Source organism: Convolutriloba macropyga, chromosome 4 (genome assembly GCF_964194025.1).
Source record: "Convolutriloba macropyga chromosome 4, txConMacr16.3, whole genome shotgun sequence".
NCBI lineage: Eukaryota > Metazoa > Xenacoelomorpha > Acoela > Convolutidae > Convolutriloba > Convolutriloba macropyga.
This window is the reverse complement of record NC_134471.1, coordinates 61,712,261-61,736,187: the sequence shown is the minus strand read 5'-3', so window position 1 is coordinate 61,736,187 and position 23,927 is coordinate 61,712,261. Positions and strand designations below refer to the sequence as shown.

The 23,927-nt window shown below is 39.3% G+C and overlaps 2 protein-coding genes across 2 annotated transcripts in view; one reads left to right on the top strand and one right to left on the bottom strand.

Moving 5' to 3' along the window:
• LOC142337805 (DNA repair protein RAD51 homolog 3-like) overlaps positions 1-23,927 on the bottom strand; it is a 79,899-nt gene that overhangs the window by 29,230 nt on the left and 26,742 nt on the right. The window lies entirely within an intron of this gene.
• Positions 6,781-22,689, top strand: LOC142337804 (uncharacterized). Its single transcript, XM_075387326.1, has 10 exons — positions 6,781-6,951; positions 7,604-7,702; positions 8,411-8,637; positions 8,933-9,080; positions 9,366-9,488; positions 12,015-12,168; positions 19,764-19,939; positions 20,174-20,281; positions 20,681-20,829; positions 22,492-22,689. The coding sequence occupies exons 2-10, from the start codon at positions 7,605-7,607 to the stop codon at positions 22,656-22,658; spliced, it is 1,350 nt and encodes a 449-aa protein (XP_075243441.1). The 5' UTR covers positions 6,781-6,951; position 7,604; the 3' UTR covers positions 22,659-22,689.

Genomic DNA, 23,927 nt, shown 5'->3' with positions numbered 1-23,927 from the left:
GATGCAGCCGCTTCTTCCTCTGACGCTCTGACACTTGGAGTGGTCAGGTTTGTTTTTGTTGTAACTGGTGGTCAGGTAGACCTTGGCACGGTTTCTTGTCTTGGGGGGTTGGTGTCACCCTCTTTGTTAAAAAAAATTCCGTTTCAAAAGGTAGACTATGTTTCTTAATCACGAAGGTAGGTCTCCATTTTATGTAGTGAAACATATATTCTAGACTTTTGGTTGCGACTTCTTGTCAGATGTTTTTGGGAAAGAGTAACTCTCAGATTTTTGGCGGTAGTTTTAATCATCAGCAAATGTCATGCTTTTCTTGAGTTCCCAAGGTCATTGGGAACAATGAATGTCCTCTCAGCAGCTTCAGTGGACTGTACGCTTAGAGCAACTGAAGCTCTAGGAGAGCTGCTCAGCGACCTAATACCCTCCAGGAATTTTTTATTTATCCAGTTTTTAAGGACAACGTCAAAAACTACAAAAAAACCTATAAAGGGAAAAATCACAAAAGACCGCGGGACTAAGATAATTGAAAGACAATGAATAATTGAAAGACAATTCAAATTCAAAGGTTGAGATTTTACAGGTTTTATACCAACACTTCAGCCTTAATGAAAACCCATTTACCAGGTAGAACAGTAGCCATTGAAACAAGTAGAAAAAACTTAATCTTTATTATTAAGCAATTCCAGGACTGTTTCACAAAAGAAAGGTTCAAAAAAATATATCAAAAGGTATAGAACGAATTAAACGTCATCCCCAGACTAGAAAAACTTAATTGTAGAGAGCATTGCCATTCACATTATTGCCAGAATAAGTCTAGAAGACAGAGAAGCAGAAAATGCGAAGACGCTTCAATGATCCAGTCAAGTAATTCTGATTGTCCTATTTGTACTCAAAAAAGTTATTCCTTAATCAAGAATTTACGAAGCATGTATCCGATTTAAGAGGACGCACATGAGATCAGAAGCGATCTACTTTTAAGACGCCCCTGTTGAAGTGAGCAGGTTTCAAGTTCAAAAAAACACTTCGCAAGTTTACCATTTTGGAGTAAATACGAGCTGTTCGACTATGATAAAATAATGAAACTTCTTTTGAGGTATTAGAATCAAGATCTTGCATATTTACACCCATTTACACCTTAAACCATTATACAATTTTGTAGCACTGAAAAACGTTTCACTTCTTGGATCAAGGATCAGCAAAACAATTTACAATCAGTCAATCTCATATCTCACTAGGGGTCAATCTCACTAGGGGTATTTTGTATCAGCAGTACCGTACACCAGTATGCCGTGCTGATAGATTGGCTGAATAAAGGATTTATATGCTCTAAACAATGCCGAAGAAGGCAAAAACTTTTTGAGTCGATACAGCAACGGAACATTTTTGGCAGTTTTTTCAGCAACTGATTGGCATGCTCCTTGAAACTCAACGTGTGGTCTTTTTCGAGACCCAAATACTTTGCCGAAGTCACTACTTGACTATTTGGAACAAACTGCTTAGCCTGATTGGCGCCTGCTGCCGTGCCAAAATTAAGTGTTTTGGTTTTGTTTTATGGAAAGACGAGCTTTTGAAGCTTCTGGCAGCCGTTTTAAGACAAACACATGCCCATCCAGAGGTAAATAGCTACATAAGCCCCAAAGAAATTCGCACACTTTTTGATCCGGAGAAAAGAAATAAACTTTTGAAAACTGAGATAAGACTTACAAAACAAAATAAAAAGTCCATCAAGTTCGCGTCAGGATCCCCTGCAAGGTCTTAGTGAAGTATGACATAAGTGCATTAAAAAATATTCTACTACTTGGCAACAAACAATTAGACTCTTATTTGCATAGTATTAGAGATGTCTACATATAATCCAGAATTACTCGCTATATTTTGGTAACAGAAATGCTCTCAAAAATTATCAAGACACCTGAGAACGGACATTAATAGTCTGATGGTGCTCTTGCAAACTGATAATAACTTACTGATTGTATGTTTATTCTGTCATTTGGTATCAGTTTGGGAACGAATTTATTATATATTATTATCATATGACTTACCGTTTTTGTTACTGAAAAAGAACAGTAAAACAACATTATTTCTATGTCGACCTTTTAGTTTGCAGTATTTCTTAATGGTAACCATATACATCTGCCTAACCTCAAAAACGAATCTTTAGTAGAAAAAGTAGTTTCGGTGGCTCTTCCACCTAATGAGGTATAAAGGATGCTCGTTCCAAGAAATGATTTATATTCCTTATACAGATGTCTTATGCAAAAATAATTAGGAGTTACTGTAAAAGTTGCTGTTGAATCTCATCTTACAATCAGGTTAATAGGTCCATTAAATATCAGGTTAATGGGTCTGCAGCTTTAATTTCACAATAATCATAATGCTCCTCAAAAGAGAAATCCACAGTCAATACCTGACTTTCCATCAGCTCTCACTGACTGCCAACGTGGAGTACCAGATGATCTGCAAATGCAAATTAACTAATTTCAATGTCCGTAATTTAAGAATTAATTGGGCACCTACTTAGTTTCGACTTGAGAACAAAATTTTGAGATTTGAGTTTCTCTATTTTCAAAATTGAAGTTAGATGCATAGAAACAAGTTCTTAGGCGAAACCATTCAACCATAACGCAATCTATAATAATCTATATCGATGAGCTCTATTACAAGAATGTGGAACGATTTGCAGTTTAGTTAGATTTCTGCATTGATTTCGAATGTGAGATTTTTGAAACAACGTACCATACAATCTAAGGAGCAGATTTAATATTAATTTGCTCTCCGCTTGCATCATGCCCTCTACATATGTCAAGCCTGGAGCCCCAATTGAAACCAGTTTTTTGAAGATATTTATTGTAGTGGTCTTCATTTCTGCTTTAATGGAAGCCAACGCTACGAACGGTGGTTGGAACGAGCTATATGCCACCTATATCATGTCAGTTAATTGAGCGGCAACTTTTTTATTGATGAAAAAAAGTTGCATTAGTTCTTGTGACTAATTCACAATAAACGATAACACCAACTCTAAGAAGCAAAATCATTCACAATCTAAATGGGTACAATATCAGATTGTTCAAGGTCCTATTGCAATCGCATTCCACAGATCGTCTTTCAGTGAGAGTGGCAATTTTAACTACCTAGAAATCTAACAATTTTTTGTCCCAAAAAATTATGTGCAACCTTTCTTGTGCCCGTCGGTCAATAAAAAGCCAGTGCAATGTTTGTATATCTTACCATTCTACAAAATTTTTTTTCTGTATACTTCAAGTTCTGTACTTTCGCGTTCTTTGAACTTTCAGAATCACAAACATGAACAATGTGAGACTTAAACTTTTGAACAGACACTTGGTTGAATATATTTGAAGATCAACACCATACTGAGTACTCACTTGTTATCATAGATGATCACCTATCAACGAGCTGATATTTCATTTCTGATTTTTATTCTGCACGCTTCGCAATAAATTGAACTAAGACGCTGCCATATCGGTTCGGCCTGATTTTAGTTCTTAAATTTTGTATCACGAAATCCAAGAAAATGATATCCCACGTTTTGGCGTGCGAACCATCAAAGAACAAGAAGAGGCTACCAATTTTTGAGCACGAGTTAATACATAGTAACTCATTGTAAAAAATGGCACGTGCGTTTGGGGTCGCAAAAAATGTGCACCTACTAAGCTGATAGGGGGCGGGGGGGGGGGGTGGTACCTGCTAAGTTAATGGGGTGGCACACGCGGAAAAAATCCGAGAATTATGCCGCTTAGAAGCCCGAATGTTTTGTGCAGGATGTGCTTTTCAAGACGTTGGATGCTCCAGTACTTGCTTGCCTCATCAAATTTCATCACAATCCTATGAAAAACAAGCTGTATCTCTGATGGCCAATTAAAAAAAAGATTTTCACAAAATTTTAGTCTAGGGTGCTCATAATTGCCAGAGTAATTATTTTCTTCATATTTTTGACCGTTGAGAGCAGTTATAGGTAAACAAGTAACATCAGATCGGTATCACTTTAAAAAACTGTCATAATGGAGTGGTTTTGCAAAAAGTTTTGCATTTTATTTGCATTCCCACACGCACGTGTCATATTTTTATATAATGATTTACAATGTAATGGCACGTGTCCTTTAACTTGGGAAGTATAACGTACTGAGGTACTTGGATGTGGGGGGGGGGCACAAATTAAATCATATCCATTATTCTGATTTTTGCTACTTCTGAAATTTTGCTACGAAGGTTGTTGCTATGAGCTGCCCTCATATTGTTGTTGTTGGGGATTTTCTTTACAGGAGGGATTTCTCCCGATAAAAACAGTTATAGAAAATTAGTCCATGTCTCTGCACAACAGATCTGCCACGACAGTCAACAGATCTGCCACGTGCAGACATTTTCTGGTTTGTACCGCATCATGATATCATTCCACATTTGCTTTAGAATTCTGTGTTTTAGGCCGTGTTGATTTCCGAAGTCAATGCTGTGATGAAGTCTGTTGGCTATCCTTTGGGTGCGAAAGAATTCGCCGCGATTTTTCGAGTAGTTTTTTCGTTAAGTCAAAGCAATCGTCTCTTCTCATTGATCTGTTTCCAGGCAGCACCGGCTGTTTTGTATTTGTCGGTTGAATTTGTTGAAGACTTGATAGTAGTAGAAGATCACTGAGCTGATAGTACATTGGCAAGGGTAATAGATTTGACAAACGTAGTTGTTCGATGTAACTCAGTGTCTTGCTATTTGTTATCCAGGACAACCTTTCGTTGAAACCGTTCCAAGTTTCGCATATCTCCTCGGTTTAGGTTACAGCACGAGGATCCGTATATTAGAACTGGCAGAATTATCGATTTGTAAAGTCCCAGTTTGATGCGCATACTAACTTTAAAGGCTACATTTCTTCTCAGGGAATAGAAGACTCGGTTAGATTTCTTCATTCTTTCTTCTAAGTGGATTTTCCAAGTCAAATCGGATTGTATCCGAATCCCTAAGTCCTTTACACCAGCTGAGGTTTGGAGGAGACTTCCACACAGGTAGAAGTGGCTTTCTGGACCTTTGAACAAAACTTTGGCACATTTTTCAATAGCTAGACCCATTTTGTTTTGGGTGACCCAGTCTTCCAGTGCGTCGAGGTTACTGTACTTGGTCTGCTGGTGTTCCAATGTGGAGTATTTTTAGGTCATCCACGAACATAAAGAGTTCACCAAATCTGAGGGCATCTGGCAGGTCGTTGATGTATATGCAAAATAAGATCGGCCCGAGCAGTGATCCCTGTGGGACCCCACATGTCACTGGTAAAGGTTTCGATTTGATGTCGTCCACTCGGACAAATTGTTCTCGTCCGTTGAGATTGTCATATAAGACTTCAAGGAGACAACCTCCAATGCCAACTTGCCCTGATTTTAATAGAAGTTCGTAGTGTGGTACACGATCGAATGCCTTCGCAAAATCAGTATAGAATACGACAACTTCACTCTGCACGTTCTTGTCCAGCGCTTCGTGTATTTTCTTCAAGAATAGCAGCATGTTCGTGTACACTGATCTCTGTGGTACAAACCCGTGTTGTTTCGAGGAGAGAAACTTGAAGTGCCCGGACAGTTCTTCGTAGATATATAACCCTAATTAGACTGATATTTATTTAGTTAACCCTCTGCCTTTCAGTTCAAGTAAGCCAAAGTTTCTTTGAGAGAGAGGGATATCGCTTTTGAGTGAGGCAAGTCACCTGCGACCAAAAACTTAGTGGGTTCATGCGAATGAACCAAAAACTGGGATCAAAGCTGGGATCTTTTCTTATTGTTTCCCCAGTACGTTATCCACCTCAAGCTACAGACTACGTGACATTACATCATGCACCTTTTCCGTTTGTGCCCCCAGCATATTGGGTGCATATTGCAACCCCCAGACGCGCATGCCATATTTTTACATAATGATTTACTATGTAATGACACGTGCTCTGTAACTGGGTGGCACAACACGTACTGGGGGCACAAATGGAAAAGATCCTGAATCATTATAGAAACGGCACGTGCATCTGGGGAATCAAATACGGCACGCGCGTCTGGAATCAAATATGCACCCAAGCTGGGGGGGGGGGTGCAGAAACCGAAAAAGATCCACTCGCTGAAGATGACACGCACGCAATTCAGTCGCCGCTGTTAATAATCAAAAAGAGCGTTTATCACTAATAAGGGAAATAATGATAGTATTACAGCAAAGGCTAGTGGCCCCGGCTCACAGGAACCGAGCGCATCCCAGATCAGTCTGTTGGTATTTGTAGACCCGAATTGATTTGTAGACTATAAACCGGCGTTCTAACATCCAATAATATTTACCAATGAGAGGGTCAACCACCGTACGGACACTTTAGACACTGTATGTGGAATTGGAATATAACTGGAAATAAGACCATTTCTGTCTTTGATTTCAGTCACTTCTTTTTACATCCCCTCGTCTTTCTCTGCACCGATTACAAATTGTGTTCTTATATAGCATGTTGCTATGCAAAATAATACCACATGCTTCCGGGGGCGTGAAAATTTCATGCCGACTAAGAGGGGTCGTGGTGGGGTAGAGTTTCAACTTACAGCCCTTGCCTAGTGTCTCTAGACGGGGGAAGGGGATTCCAGTTTTTCAAATAGAGTTTTGGAGATCTTCTAAGTTTATCTTCTTCTCGTCTTACGTAATTTTCCCTCTGCAGTCACCGTAAAAGTCAAATCAAAGTCGGAAGTTGCAGAAATTGGGAAGTTGCAGAAGAACAGCATAAAACGCGGGAATCGAACAGACAAAACAGCATTTCGTCCATTTGTGAACTGATTTCTCCTCATATTTGAGCTAGAGTTAAGTCGCTGATCAATCAATATCTGACAAAGCTACGAATAATTATTTGACTAATTGTAACAAAACTAATACTCAAAACGTTTTTACGCAACAAGGACTTTTTGAAACACTTGGAACATAAGATCAAAAACAAATCGCAAGGTAAGCAATTGAAAATGTTGAAGACAGTAGCTCGTTGAAAGTTTCAAAATCAAAACCGAGGATAGTAGCCCACATAATTTGAACGGTATAAAGGAAGCAACCCTAAAATGAATAATGAGATCGGATTACGAGAAAAATTGGCCCAAAAAATCCACTGATTGAGCTAAAAAGGCTCTATTCTGCCCCCCCATCCTCCGTTTTTCTGCCCTCATTACAAATTGTGTTATATAGCACATTATGTAAAAAATCACCTGCGCGTGGGGGCGAAAAGATATACGCCAACTTAGACGGAATAGATCCGAGCCTAAGTATTATAACCACATTGGGATATCACGTTACCCCTAAGTTGCCCCCCCCCCAGTCCAAGTTACCACAATATGGGTCTTATTATAGCGCCACTCCCTCCCCCATTTTGGTACATTAACGTTATTGAGGTTGGGGGTAGGATCTATTCTGCACCCTTCCCCCGGTGTTTTCATGTAAACTACGTAAAACGTAAAAAAAAAGTGGTTCTGGGGGCGTAAAAGAATATTCACTGAGCGAGCGGGGGGGGGGGGAGAGACGAAACGGAATAGATCCGAGGGGTACACATCGTATACCCGATAAGCTTGGCCGGGCTAAACATAAAAAGCTCATCACTGTTTTATTCTAGCATGTTTCGCTGGATTCGACGAAAAGTAAGGAAGGTTGAGAAGCATTATCGTGCCAAACGAAGGCAGTCCAGAAAGCCACAAAGGAAGCCCCAGATTATGTTAGTTTTGAATTTTGCAACGCTGATAATCTTGCAACATAATCCCTGAATATTGTTCTGAAACAGTAACCACAAAGTACCGTTTGTCAATAATGAGACTGGAAGATCGAAAGAACTCGATAACAGGCCATGTAACAAATGATTGGAAAACTTTATTGGTAGAGAATTGGAATTCTTTCTTGTTAAAGACCCCACCCCCCCCCCCCCCCCCAAAGCTTAGAAGTCAAGGTAGTTAAGCCCACCCTTAAGGTTAAACCATAATGGGGGCTATAATTTTGAGTGGGGGGTTAATGGGAAAGAAGCAAGAACTGAACCACCTTCGTTTACAACCCGTGATCAACTGATGAACGTTGTTTGTATACCCAGGCACAAATTTGTGTCCAGAAAAGTTTTCAATAAGCGAACGTTTCAAAAACACTCTGCATGGCTCATTTGCTTGCTCAATTGCATGTTTTGTCGTTTTCGGTCGTTTCAACCTTATGGGACAGACTATAATTAGTCCCTAAGTTGCAACGCTATCGAACGTTTCCAAGGTCAGAGTTCAAAATTAAAACAGAGATCAACACTGCGTTCATTTGCATGTCGGGAGTTTTTCGAATATTTGCTTGCGTTGCAACTTATTGGACTGGTCTGACTATAGTTGGGGCAGCTGGGTAAAATGAGGAACAAGCCTCATTTCGATCTTGTTGAAAATTTATTCTGATACAGATATACAGAGTCAGACGAGTTCGATCTAAGGGGCTACGTAGACGAGTCGGGTGACGCAATGGGGGTAATTTCGCCAATTGACGTCTCGTCTCAAGATGATATGAAGCCCTGTAGCTTTGTAATGGCCAGGGCTAGACAGATGCAACAAAGGAGGAGCCGAACGCTGCTGGGGAAGATGTTCCTAGACAGTTACTATCCTGGGAGCTACCCGATGGTGTTTATGCGAGGTAAGAACTTGTACGCAACGAACTCGCTAACAAAAAGCCAATCCAGTATTGGTGCCATAAGTAAACAAGATACACAAAAACAGATCTCCAGCTAACTAAGATCCGCTGATGCTTCGTGAGCACAATGTCAATGGCGACAAAGTTGTCTTCCCATTATAGCCCATTTTAGATGTCATAACATATATCCCCGAATCACGGCTATAATTTCATGGGAGAGGGGCTATAATGGGAAGACGCAAAAAAAAACACCTCGATAAGTTAGTTTTTTTTTAAAACGTTGATTGTACATGTTCAGATGACGTAGACAATGACACCCGTGGCTCGGCAGGTGCAACTAGTGAGTGGTTGTTCCGACATTGCCCCAACCCTGCTCGATACCGGGCAATGATTGAGACCGGTGCTGACGGAGAAGAGCTGATGGTACCCGGCACAGAGTCCCTCAAGTTAGCCTTTTTCCGCTATCCCCTCATCTAACAACCCCAGAATAGGTTTCCCAAGTTAAGTAAGGGTTAAACTACTGTACTGGCTATTTTATCAAATGGAGCCTCATAGCTTAGTTTACCCCGAAGAGCCATGTGCAATAATTTCAAATGATTTTCTATTTAAAAAATATGCTTAAAAATATGGGGGTGCATAAGTTAAAGGGGAAAGAAAAAAATTCCAATAAACCCACAGCTTCCTGGTTGGATCAACTATCAAGTCTGGATGTTTGATTTCTTGTTCCGCAGAGATCTCTGGGAGAAGGACAGGGCCCACTGGAAACACCTAGTCCCGGTGGAACCCTCAGACAGGAGCCCGTCTCCCCACAGAAAGGCCATGGATAGCACCCCACCATTTGACATCCAAAGACTGTTAGTTCCGACAAAAATAGCATTGAAAAATCATAGGTTGAACAGAACAGGCGAAATCACACGCAATCACCGGCGACGGCCATAAAAAATCATAAATTTGTTTTGAGTACCAAATATTCAAGCTTCGAAGAATTAAACCAAATCAGAGTAGAAAGCGTCGTACTGAACGAATACTAGGAGGCATTTGCCTGTTTCAGCACCGTTACAGAGCTATTCAAAATTAGAGCTATTCAAAATTAGATTATATGTTGAAATTCATTTAGTTACTTATACTGAGACCATTCGTGAAGAACAGGTAAAAAGGGGGTTTAATCAGCCAACTTTACGCACCAACTATATAATCGTTACCGAGCATACTACCAATACAAGTCTAGAAAAAATCGTTTAAAAAAGCTATTGTAGAGTATTCTCAATTGAACTGAGATTAGTTTTCGTTTCTTGCGTGTTAATTTTTCTATGAGAGGTATTGTTCTGATTCTCCGTTCAGTGTCGAATGATCTGTCGATTTCCTTGTCAGTTATAAACGAGTTAATAAAATCACTAGGATGTTCTCTCATGATTACTTTTGATAAAGTTTCAGAAGTTCGTACACATGTAGCTCAAATATTGATGGAATTTAGTTTTTTGATCTACAACTACGAACTTCTTTATGTTTTGGGAACCCAAAACCGAATCTGATTAGGAAGTTTTGTTGATGTTGTAGTCTTTCAAGAACACTTGTGTTTGCCGTGCCATATTAGAAATCCGTATTGATACTGTGGATGAATGTAACGTTTATAAATTTTCAGACGTAATTCTCTTGGCAGATATTCCTTTGTTTGATATAAAATCGAAATGTATTGGTTACTTTTCATTTGAACATAGTCTATCTGCTCTTCAAAAATGAGTTTGTTGTCAATTTTAACACCTAATTATTCAACATATTTGCTCTCCTCTACTTCTTCCCCTTTCCAAATATGTTTTTTCTGATAAATTGTTGGGTACTAGCAGAAGTTTTTTTAATATTTGGTGTCAGTTTGTTACTCTCTAGCCAGCTGGAAATAAATTTCGGATCATTTCTATGTTCAGTTTGCTCATATTTGCCAAATATGTTTGTCATCTGCGTATAACAGAATATTATTCTTCTTTGGTATGTCTACGATATCGTTTATATATATTAGAAACAGAAGTGGTCCTAATGCCGGTCCTTGAGGGACTCCGCACTCAATTTCTTTACTTGAGGAAGATTCTCCTCTATACCAAACGAATTGTTTGCTATCTTGACTTGAGATGAGACTTACGTAAATTTTCGATTTTGCCTCTAAAACCATATTTGGAACATTTGTCTAGCAATATGCTGTGGTCAACAGTATCAAACGCTTTTAAGAGGTCAAGCAAGGTACAAAGAGCCAGAACGTTTTCTCCCTTAATCTCTGGATGTTTCCAGCATTTCTGTTAAGGCATCGACCTTTGATCTTACTCAGGAAACCAAATTATTTTCTGGAGAGGATTTTGTTTTTCAGCAGAAATGACATCAGTCTTCGTTTTATTTTTTCAAAAATTTTGTGCCAAAAAGTAGTACTAAAGAAATTGGTCGGTAATTGTTAGCTCATTTGGATCTATCCTTGAAAATTGGCACAACTTTTAAAACTTTTAAGCTTTTGGGATAATGTGATTCATCTATGATTTTGGTGAAAATATCTGTGAGGTATCCACTAATGACAGGATTTATTGTTTTTAGAAGATGGTTTGTTAAACCCATATAATCGGAACTCTTTTTCCCAACAAGTTGCTTTATTTCGAGCTTCACTCGTCGTTTTGGACCGGCTTTAAACAAAAGAATCAACAGCCCGATTAATCGTATTCCCATCACATGGTTTCTCACATTTCTTTGCTAGTGAGGATCCAATATTTACAAAGAAATTATTGAGTGTTTCGGAGTCAATTGTGTTTGTGATTTCTGATGTTCTTTTTGTATTCGGATGGCAAATTTGATTCAGATTCCTTTAAAAACTTTTGCCGTTGGAATCATTTTGTGTATCAAAAATTTTTTCGTAGTTCTTTTTGGCGTTTCTTACTAGTACAAAGGGACGCCTCGTAAGAACCTAATGCCCAAGACGGAACTAATTGGCGCCCTTGAAATATGTACACTAACAAAAAGGATCTGTTACCTAAAAATTTAAAAACTGCACAAAAAACGGAACAAACAACGGATCTTTTCCGTTTGTGCCCCCCCCCCCCAGTACGTTATGCTCCCCCCAGTGACAGAGCACGTGTCATTACATGGTAAATCATTATGTAAAAATATTGCACGTGCGTCTGGGGGTTGCAAATAATATGCACCCACTAAGCTGGGGGGGGCACAAACGGAAAAAATCCCAAACAACTATAAAACTTCAAACTAACTTTCCGTCTCCAACCTTGCTTATTTAAGTATTTGAGCTCTTTCTATTTGAGCAAAGCATTTGAGCCTAGCTTATTTAAGCATTTGAGCTACTTCTATTATAGGGGTCATTGGAGTAGCTAGGCCGAAAAGTCATTTTTTAGAGCGAATGCCGAAGATGTGTGGGAATATCTGCAGGACGGAGGTATTGTGCCCGCAGTACGCGTAGATGGCAATCGAGCATCCGTCACAACAAAAAGTTCATACAAGTATCCATCAGATCTGGAATCGGCATCGACCTTTCGAAACTCTTCTGGGGTAAGCAACCCGCAAAACCATCCTTTGAGTCACCTGGGCCCATGGGTTACAATAGATCTCACGAGAAAACGCGCGTCTTTCCCATTATAGCCCCTCTCCTCACGAAATAGTTCTTGATATTGATATGAAATTAGCTTGACGTTATAGTATATTTACCATTATGGGGGGGGGGGGGCGAGCTATGGGTAAAGTTAATCCATAAAAATCCATTCCGCCCAAAAATAGACACTGTAAACACATTATCAGATTACAGTGCAATAATTTCAAATACTATTAAGATGGAGGGGCCGGGCCATAAAGGGAAAGATCGAAATAGAGTAGCAATTTTCAGCAGTGCTGATTTACTTACAGCAGTGCTAGATTTAGTCCGATCGACGCAGACAGGCTAAACACATTGGATCTCTTCCGTTTGTGCCCCTCAGTACGTTATGTGCCCCCCCCCCCCCCCCCCAAGTTAGAGCACGTGCCATTACATAGTAAAACATTAAACATGCTGTTGGGGGTGCAAATAATATGCACCCACTAAACTGCGGGGGGGGGACAAACGGAAAAGATCCAACCCATCCATAAAAACCGATACAATTATATTAAGAGCATATAGCGCATATTCAGCGCAGAAGTGGAAAAAATGAATACATATAGATTAAAGTTAATTAAAAAAAATTACATTAATCAGTACAAATTTCGAACGAGCTGTAAAATCTGGGTAATCAAAATCATAACTTTTAAGAGATGCATAGCTGGTTAACTTCTGACTGCTGCTTTATAAGTAATCAAATTCCTTCAAACACTTAGGCTTTGCAAACAACTTGCTTTGAGGAAAAGTCAATCAGAAAAAGTCAATCAGATCAAAATGGGGGATAAAGAGCAATGAAATTTCCTTGACCCGGGGCTCATGTTTCCAGAAAAGGAAAACCTGAGGGGAAGATGAGTAGTGTAATATTAGTAGATGATTTCATAGAAAAATTAACAAGTATAAATTCTAACACGTAAAAGACGAATCAAGAAAGAAAGAAAGAATTAATATCTGATTTATAATATTAAAATTACGTTAACAGTTTAGAATTAGAGATGGATCAGATGGGACCCTCCTAAAGGTGAATCACTTTTTATTATGAGGACCCGAGTTAAAAGTGCAGAGCATTGATCGCGTTTGACTTCTTTACCTATTTTTCTTAACCTACTTCTGTATTGAAACAGATATCACTTAACCTTAGTGAAGTCTGAAGAGCTAAAGTTTTAATGGACTGATTTTTGCTCGCGGCTGTTGAAACATCAAGGTATTCTATGACGACATCATTTTTGACTAGCGTATTGAGTAATTTGGCTCCTCGATATCTTAGAGAATGCCTAACACTGACATTTTGCTGCGGGAACTTCATACAAGCCACACGTTGTAGCTCGGTTAGCAATGGAAGTTTTCAGCTGCCTTTTGAAGATATTGTTTAGGTAGCAAGTCGGTTGCAATTGCTTGATCGAAAAAAGAGAGAATTTAACAATTCAAACGTATAAATATAGATGTTTTGTATTCCCTGAATCTTCGAAAAGTGAACTGGAATGATACCCCGAGCTTTTGAAGAAAATTACCCTGAGTAGTTTCTTTTGTTGCAAGTAAATTGGAAGTAAACGGTTGCGCGAAGTGCAACCGTATATCAAAACACCATATTGAATGACAGGCTTGATGTAAACATTGTAATACCGTATTACAACGTCACGACTCACCAAGGTGTCGCAAACGCGACACAATGCAAATCTGCTTAGAAACTTTTTTACAATATCCTGAATATGGCTAGTAAGATTGAACTTCTCATCTATCTTTATTCTGAGATAGGTAACGAGCGGCTGTTTAAACAACAATTCACCGTCTAATTCTAAAGTGAGATCATTTTTTCCATGAATTTGCAGAACTAAGAGTTTTCGAAATGTTCAGTGAAAGTTCATTTTTCTTGATCCACTCAAACAATTTGTTCAGTTCATTGTTCAGCTTTGATTTTTCACCATCATCGCAGGCATAAAGACAATTTGTATCATCTGCAAACAAGTAGGTGTCTAAAAAGGAAGAAACATTGGGTAGATCATTTACATAGATAAGGAATAGAAGCGGACCCAAAATTGATCCTTGGGGAACACCACAGGTCACTGGCAAAGAGGGAGATCAGATTGAATAAAGTTCTACACACTGTAATCTATTTGACAAATAGGATTTGAACCAATCTAATGCAACACCACAAACGCCATAAATCTCCAATTTCGATAAAAGACGTGTGTAATTCAGTATCAAAGGCTATACGCAAGTCCAGGAAAATGGAAACATATTCAATACCTGGGTTTTCACGGAGCGTTTCGGTGATATGGGCTAAGGCGTGGATAGTTGAGCATTTTGATCGAAAGCCGAACTGCTTCGGGTAGAAAATGTTGACTTTGAAACATTCAAGTCTTGCGTAAACGACTTTCTCAAGCAATTTACTTAGTACAGGGAGTATAGAAATTGAGCGGTAGTTGTAATATTAATTTTTGAGACTTTTTTAAGCAATGGGAAAACTTAAGGCGTTGTTCCAGATTGCCTCAAGAGAGCCATATACTGACCTTCTCTACTTTTGCATCAACTTCCCAATCAGTTATGTATTATGTGGTCAATGAGGGTGCTAGACTTACATGTCACTCGAGTGGGAGTTTCGATTTCCTGGGAAAAACCATGTCTCTCTAAAATTGTTAGATACTGTGATACTACCGCATTGAAAGTCAGTAGATCAATGTTAAAATCTCCGAGAATAAAACCGGGAAGCTTCATTTCAAGAATTTTCGAGAGGATGTCAAATCTTCCAGAAAAACCCGTTTGCTTATTATAGTGCCACTCCACTATTTCGAATTTTTCCGGTTTTCACTACAGGAGATGAATATTCCTTTAACACAAAAAAGTTTTCGTCAGTATCGTCGTAATTTAGCCAGGTTTCAGATAGACAGAGCACAGACGGTAAAGGTTGTATAGAATTGTCAAGAAAAACCTGGAGGTTGTCGAAGTTCCTAAAGATGTAATGTTAGACGGAACAAGCACAAGTCTCCTCCGATGCGATTGTTGGGTTTTCGGGGTATCAGAAGTTTAGGAGGGCCCCTACTCAAAAATTTAGATGCTCTTTACAAGCAGAGAGAAACAAACCTAGGTCTCACTTGGAGAGATCACAGATATTTTCAAAAACCATTTGCATACTGACAGTTTTCATATCAGCTTTTTGACGCAGTTTGGCTGCCAGTTTTGCTCGAAGAAACGTAATGTCGTCATTCAGGTGCACAATACTGTCACTGTCCCTCAACTTCTTTTTCGAGCTCATCAACTCAAACTTCTGGCGTCTCACCAATTTCACGATAAGGGGTCTCTTACCTTTTCTGCTTGGAGCCCGATGGCATACACTGATGTCACTTTTTTGGATTTCTACTCCACAACCTTGTTGGCGACATCTTGCACCGCTTTGCAAGGATACTCGTCGGGTGACTCGTCGAGGCCGGAGATACGAATATTCTCCCTTCTGCCATACTGCTCGTTGGCATCACTTTGGAGCAGCGAGAAGAGTTTGGAGGCCTCGTCGTTGGGTGCTGGATTTGTCCTCAACTTCGTCACTTCCTCAGCTGCACAAAACCCGCATAGTAATGGGCGTTCCATGAAGCCCCTTGGAACTCGCTTTGGCAGCCACGTGGGAAACCAAGCAGAACAGGGACTTCCATCTGGACTGCGGCCCGTACATCTGAACAGGTGTGTCAAGCCCGCCTCTTCGACCGTCTGCTCCGATACTGATGCTTTAGGTTTTGAGGGCAGGATTCACACTTCAGATAAAGGAATGTTTTCAACAGGGCCACCACGGCTGCCCTGGAATTCAGTTAATCTGAAACTAATTAATAAACTTATCACAACAATTAGGCTAATCATGAAAAATATCAAATGTATTTGCATCTTTTGCGTTCGTGCCCCCAGTACGTTATGAACCCTCCAGCTACAGAGCACGTGCCATTGCACATTAAATCACTATATAAAACGAACGTGCGTCTGGTAGTGCAAATAATATGCGCCACTTAGCCGGGAGGGGGCCACAAAGGGAAAAGACCCGTTAATAGCCATACGCAAAGTGTTACAAATTATTTCAACTTTAGTATAAGGAACAAACTATTAATATGATAATAGTTATTCTTGAAATTCAGCTAAATTCAGCTAAACGTTCAGCTAAACTTTGCCAATAAATTTCTATTTAGAAATTATGTATTTAAGGAAACCGGAGCTTATCTAATATTCTGCACGTGAAAAAGTTTGCTTTTTTTCATCCCCATTCTGTAAACACCGATTATTTTGATCCCTTTATTAATTCACACCACAACAATAATTAACCCATATATTGTTTTAACCCGGTTGTAATATTCCTATAATTAAGGACAATCAGTCTAATTCAATTCTTATGAGTCTAATTAACGGAGACCAAGATCCGGTTGAAATGACTGAGGGGTGAAAATGTTCACACCTGAATCCTTTCACTGCGACCTGAATCTGTAAACTATTGACGCATAATTGTTGTCAAGAGAACAAAGCTATTCAACATAAGCTGCATAACCAATAAATAAAGGTCTTAAAGCAAAAATATAGCAGGCCAAGTAGTCTTGAACACTAAGTCCTTTTAATTGTTTCCAAATTTGTTGTTCCTTTCATTTTGACGCCGAATTAGACGAGATTCATATTGATATCGAGGTGAGTAAATTGCAGGGTCGAATAGCAGAGGGGATATACTGCAGATTATAATAACAATATAAACTAATTTCCAAAGACTACAACTAAACCAAGTCACTAGCAATTGTTGCGAAGACGTTTTAGTGATCATATTACTATTGCCGGTTGTTGAATAAACCCACAAAACACGGTCATTTAAAACAATAACAAAAATATTATGAAAACTTGGTGGATTCAATTTATAGTTGAACTAATATTATAAAGGCTCGCATGATTTATAGGATCATTTCCAGTTCGGATCTTTTCCGCTAGAGCCCACCCCAGTCCTATATAGCAAAAACTCAGGCACCCGCCACACCAAATGTTTTGGCTCCTTTCTGGAAAGGCTACTTATGTTCATAATTTTGTGCCTAGTATAAACACAACCATATTTTGCAACATCTTTCGAGAAAGTAGTAGACCCCTGTACAAAGCAGTGTATAACCCTGACATAGCATACACGGTGTTATAATACAAACAAGTATACCCCAAAAAATAATTTCCCAAAAACTACAACTAAACCAAGTCAACAACAATTGTTGCGAAGACGTTTTAGTGATTTTAATCACTATTGCGGGTTGTTGAATGAACCCACAAATCACGGTCATGTAAAACAATCACAAAAATATTAAAACCTGGTGGATACATTTTATAGTTGAACTATTATAAGGCTCGTATGATTTATAGGATCATTTCCAGTAGGGATTTTTTCCACTAGCGCCCGCCCCAGTCCTATATATCCGCAACTCGGGCACCCGCCACCCCAAATGTTTTGCTCCTTTCTGGAAAGGTTCTGTACGTGCCTAGTATAAATACAACCATATTTTGCAACATCTTTCGGGAAAGTAGTAGACCCCTGTCCAAACCACCGAATTCCTAAAAACTCTATAAGAAGCTTTTTGTTGATGTTCACATAGGCAGTGCGTTATCATAATGAACAAATTAATTTTAAACTACTGCCAAGATGCCCATTTACGCGCATTCATACTTAATTTTTCAAATGCTCACAATGTTAAAACATACCTGGCAGATTGCCAGAAAATAGCCGTTGTTTCCATAACCAAGATTGGGATTGAAGAGAAAAAAATTGTACACAAACAAGTTTAAAGTGCGAACTAATTTTGATGTCAATTTGGAGCTGAAGATTTTCCTGTTTCTTGAGACGACACAGGGGCTGGTATCGAAACCAATAAGCATTAGAGATGGTAACTAAGAACAAAGTTCGGGTAACGGGCATCTAAAATTGGGTTTTATGGTTTTATCTATCCCGTTTCTATTTATTTCGTTTTTATACTGACTGTTCATTTTGAATTGCTTTGCTGAGCAACTGTCTAACATAGCCGGCAGATTGCCGGAATAGCTGCGAAAGAATAGACCTGCGTGCCATATAATAGATATAGAAACAGATACATCTAAATTGAAAAAAAAAAACGACGCCGCTCAAAAACTAGGTAAAAAAGATTCAGCGATAAATTAATAAAGCTGGTTAAAATTCATTCCACAGAAGCCTCTTATTAGGGAACTTTACTGCAGAAATGAGCTCCTTTGACCTTAAAAAAATTCAAACTAAACTTAAATTTTAAAGTGCAAAAGTCATTTTATTGAGTGAAGTAAGTCACATATGATCAAAATCTAATCACGCAAATAACCTAAAACTTTTGCTAAAGCGAGTGAGAAATGACGTCACGCGCGCAAATGCCGTTAGTGAGAGGAAGAAGTCATTCAGAAAATTTGACTTTTTCAGCTTTGCAGTGTGAACAAATGTAAAACGAAAAAAGAGCGTCAGACGACGAAACAAAAAAACAGCAGGACAAGTCCTGACGTACAATTCAAAGAATTTTCATTGACTTAACAGAAAAACTAGACCTTGAATAGACTATGAGTGAATTGAGAAAACTATTTTAAAAAAATCAGATCAAAAAATAAGAAAAAAAAACAAAAAATCAATGTCAAAAATGCCGCATGTGAACAAAAAAAAACCACTAGCGAGAAATGAAAATTTAATTCAAACAAAAAACTAAGCCAAGATTGAGCTGTGAATGGATTGGGAAAACCATTTAGAAAAAAAAATCCGATCCAAAAAATCGAAAAAACAGTAAAAATCAGTGAAATTGCCGCATGTGAACAAAAAAACCACTACCGAGAAACCGAATTTTTGTTCAAACACCATTTTCGCACTCTACTTTAAAATTAGAGGGAAAAAAATCACGCCGCAAAACCACTCGCTTTTCGCTCCATTTCCTGTTTCGGCGTGACCAAAATCACTACTCCAATTTGAAAAATCATGAAAATGTGTGAACAGATCTTAAAAAAAAGACAGCGCCCCAATACAATTCAAATTCTTTGAATTGTAAAAACCAAGAGAACCGCAATATAGCTTCGCTCAGCTTACAGCTTCGCAGCTATAAAAAACACTTTTAGAGCCGGATGACAGAAGATTAAAACTAGCCTAGAGAAATCTTTTAGGATTTCTCTAAAAGAGATTCTTTAAAAGATTGATTGTTATTGAGCATTACTAATATCATGTAAGTGACAAAAAAGATTTCACGCAAAATTTTGAACAAGCTGTGAACTAAGGTAAAGCGAAAAAAATTTTTAAGACAAAGTAAAAAAAATTAGGAGAACTATAATAGCCGGCTGAGAAGCTGAGGCGTTTATTAATCATACAAATGGGGGTGCCTAATTTACTGGTGGAGGCTAGCGGAAAAGGTCCTCCCCTTCTGCCCCAGCACGAATTGAAAAAGATCCAAGCTATATCTGATCTGTTACAAGTTTGTTTAATATTTTGGTTATAATTTTAAGATATTATACGATATTATATAACATGGTGCTGTATATTTTGTTCTAGTGGGACGAGAGAGAGTGGTCGGACATGTACTCGGAAAACTCCAGTGAAATGGGCACATGGTCGGTCGATTTGTTGTCGATACGTGACCTTCACGACCACTTCTCAAGCGGAGATGAAAACGACCGGGATCTCTTTAAACCTGGAAATTTTCCCAAACTTGCATCAAAACGCAACAGGCAAATAGCTGCTCTCAAATATTTTCGATTGACGTTACCTTGAAATCCCTTCAATTCAAATACGTATTTGCACTAGGTGCTATGGTATGTAAGTTAAAACAAAATGCACACATTAACGGGGATAGAATTAGTTGAAAAGCCCTCCATCGACATCGAAATTGGGATTTGTTCCGTTTGTGATTAGTATTGTACACAAAACGATGACGGGAAAGGGGGCATTTTTGATTTGCTTAGGGTTTCGAAGAGGTCCAGCAGTTTGAATGGAAGTGAGAATATTTCGAACTTGCCCAGGCGTGACAGGACCTACGTTATGGGCAAGAAAGACTTCGATAGAGTGGCAAGGTACTTATTTGTTCGCATTTTCACGTACTTTGACCGTAAATTGCTGACAAATATGGTACGTTACGTAAGTGAAGCCCCCAATATACAAAACTGCTGCAAGCACGCAAGAAAATTGTGCATAGCCAAAACATGGTTTACACAACATCTAAGGTAACCCAATAGGAAACTTTCTTGGCAAATGATGGCATTTTAATGTGAGTCAAACAAGGAACCGGTCTAAAAATGTGAATTGGTATGCTGTAGAAAACTGGCATACCCGAATCTCGCTGTCAATGTGTCATAACAAATAAATGTAAATGCGTTTTAACACGTGCAAGAATCGGTGTTTCTAAAAATGCACCCAATGAGCTACGGCATTAGCTGAAAAGATATTTGCCCAAAACAAAAAGTACATTTCAGCCGACTTGAGAAATATGAGATTCACTCAGTGCATGGACGAGTGTGCACTACAAGGCCTCTGAAGCGATTGGAGCCAGTGGGATTGAAGTGGATCAAGAAGCACCAAGGGGTCATTATTCTGGACAAATTAGAGTGCCTCATGATTCCAGGTTACGATCATTAATCCCTCGTTTCGACCCATTGTGTTCGTTTATTTGTTAGATTTAATAGACACCATTCCATGGCTCGCGTGCTTTTCGTTGATGTAGTACTTTGATATGTAAATAAGTGGGTAAGCAACGCTGATTGACTGACGGAAGGGCTATATTCGATGTAATTCGATGGATGTAATTCTCTTCATCACTATAAGTAACAACGTGGTATTGCAATCTGAACTCTACTAGGTGCAAATAGCAAGTTCTATCGGTAAGAGTTATGTCTACTGTCTTTATTTGTCGGAGTTATCAATGTATTTGTCGGACATCGATATGAATTTCTTGGATAAATTACCTCCGAAATGTGTCGATAATCACAAAATGAAAATTTGAACTTCGATTCATAATCCACAGAAGAGTACATGTGCAAAAGTGAAGAAGGCATTTTTCTAAAGTGGGAGCCGCCTGCATTCATATGAACCAGCTTTTATAAACCTGGGATTAGTCAAATTAACATCGAATGTCTTCTCAATCGTCGTCAATGTTTCTCAAAGCACGGCCTGAGCGTCAAGCGAGTACGAAGACCCGTACAATTACCATTTCTTGAACACATGACTTTTATCACTATTCCAGTGTATAAAACAAAAACCCTACGCTGAAGACGAACACCTGGACACGAGTACAAAAATTAAAAGGCTGGCGAAAGGTTGGCTGGCAAAAGGCTGGCTGGTTAAAGTTAGCAATGCTAGCACCGGGAGGGGGATACTAACAGTTGTGGGTATAAAAATGGGTGCAGCCCAAACCTACCAAAGTTGCCATTCAAGCAATTACTATCGTTCTGTGACTTAAATCCCTGCTTAAGTGTTTCTCAGCAATGTCGGTGAACCGAGCGCACAAAAACTGAACGGGGATTCAATGCCCTCGGGCCTTACCAGTTCAGTTCGTTTTGGGTACACATTCAAATGGATCACGTAAAAATCTCGACCACAACTCAAATATACTCGTCGACCTTATGAGCAATCCAAAACTATTTGAAGCGATATGGAAAAGAATTGTTAGCATATAATTTAAGTCAACCCTGAAGTCAGGAAATGGACAAATGCAGCAGGATATTTTGAAAGTCTACGATATTGTCTGGGTACTGAAGGAGCGCACGCCAATAGAAATGACAATTGGGATGAGTGACACGGCCGCTCCATAGGCCCTCACTAAACTGCTAGGTCTTGCGACGTACGAACACCGGGGATGTAATCAATATGGTCTTCTTGGAACTAATTATTCCCCTTCAAACGTTCCAATGAATGACAAAATTTAAGTTCCACGAAACCAATGAACAGAAACTGAGGAAAGGAAACCCACAGAACAAACTTCAAGAAGATAAGTCCACGCGTCCAACTTTACCTGGAAGGCATAGTCGTTGGCGGTGGGGAAGCAAGCAGAAACGAAAAAGAAGTTCTTTCAATCTGAAAAAAAATATTTCTGGCTTATATTGCATCTAATATTCGATTTAATACATTCGATGCAGTATTGTGGTGACTGGCTAATAAAAGTTATTGATTTGTTGAAAAATTAAACCTGAATCAGGCAAGACAAAATAGATCTTAAATTGTTCCAACATCTACCTGCCCCCAAAATAGCTTTCTGCCTGATTTCCTTATGACTTGGTTTTATTCATAGGGAGACCCGTGCCATCCACCAAACAGGAACGGAGGTCTAGAAGGAAAAAGAGGAGACTGCAGAGAAGAGAGAGGAAGTTGCTCAAAGCCCGATTGAGAAAAAGTAACGGAAGCACCAGTGGCAGTGATGCTGTAAGCCAATTGAGCATCCCAACAAAGTTTTTTTAATATTTTAAACCTAATTTAAATTGTTCATGAACTTTTTTTTAAATAATGCAACTTGAAACCCTACGCTGGAAGCCCTAAACCACAACCACATACGGCAGAGATCAAAACGACTGTATTGCAGCGATCAAGCGACTGTATTGCACACCAGCAGCTTAAGCCTAAGGCCCCCAGTAGCCTAAGTCCCGAGGGCATTGAACCTCAGCCAAGAGAAAAGCCTTTTGAAGCATAGCTTTTCATAGCAAAGAATGGGGTGGGGTGTGGTGGGGGCAACAGTGAGATGGGGGAACAACACCGCCCGGGGGTGTAGGGGGACAATAGTGGGGGGACACTTGTCCCCCTACACTCAGGGGAGGACACCCCCCACTGTTGACCCCCCTCCCCCCATTTCCGCACCCACCCCACCCCCCACAGCGCTGTTGAACCCCCACCCGTGTTGCCCCCCCCCCACCCATCTGCCCCCGGTACACCCCCCTCCGTGGCTAGCTACTGTCGAACAACCGCTTGCTGAAAACGCAAATTTATACTTTTTTGCAATTTTTTTCAAGCTTTTTGGAAATTTGACATTTTTTGATTTTTATCAACCCTCGGGGTCAAGGAACCTCCTCTAGGGTTTTATAATAGGTTATTGCATAGTTTCTATTGGTAGGGGAATGGTTTCAGCATTTTAACATCTAGCCTCACTATACCGCAGCTTGCTACTGACGAAGTCAACCGCTCGCCGGTCGTTTGAGAGCAATTCGCCCGACGTTAGTCGGTATGTTTTCAATTCGCTTTACCTTTAGAGCACGTTTTTCGTTTTACATAAGTCACAATTTTCAAGTTTGACGCACTTCAAACGCGAAAATCGGGACTCCGAACGTTCCGAGGTGACTGCTATTTTTAACTCTGATTACTATAAAGTGTTCTGGAATCAAACAAAATTGCGGACTTCCGCTGAACAAAAGCGATATTTATTAACTTGTTTTTGATACATTAAGATTCCTTCCCAAAAATTCTAACGCAAAAAATTCTACAAACCCATTTACAGACAGTCCATTTCTATATGGAAGTTCAATCAATGAGAGGTCCCATTTATGTTCAAATGAGCCCAAACGAACAAAAGATTGTGTTTTCTGAGTCACGCTCATGATTTTTATGACTCCGGCAAAATTTTATAGTAAATTTTCAAAATATTGAGATTTTCAAGTACGTTTTGTTCTTGTTGTAGCCTTATGAAGTAAAATTTATGGAAGGTCTTAATTGCTATCAAGGGAGCTAATAAACTATCGA

Coding starts and splice junctions, on each gene's coding strand:
- LOC142337804 (XM_075387326.1), top strand. CDS start 7,605: ATGTTTCGCTGGATTCGACGAAAAGTAAGGAAGGTTGAGAAGCATTAT. Junction 19,940..20,173: donor CTTGCATCAAAACGCAACAG/GCAAATAGCTGC, acceptor TGATTTGCTTAG/GGTTTCGAAGAGGTCCAGCA. Junction 20,830..22,491: donor AGAGTGCCTCATGATTCCAG/GTTACGATCATT, acceptor TTTTATTCATAG/GGAGACCCGTGCCATCCACC.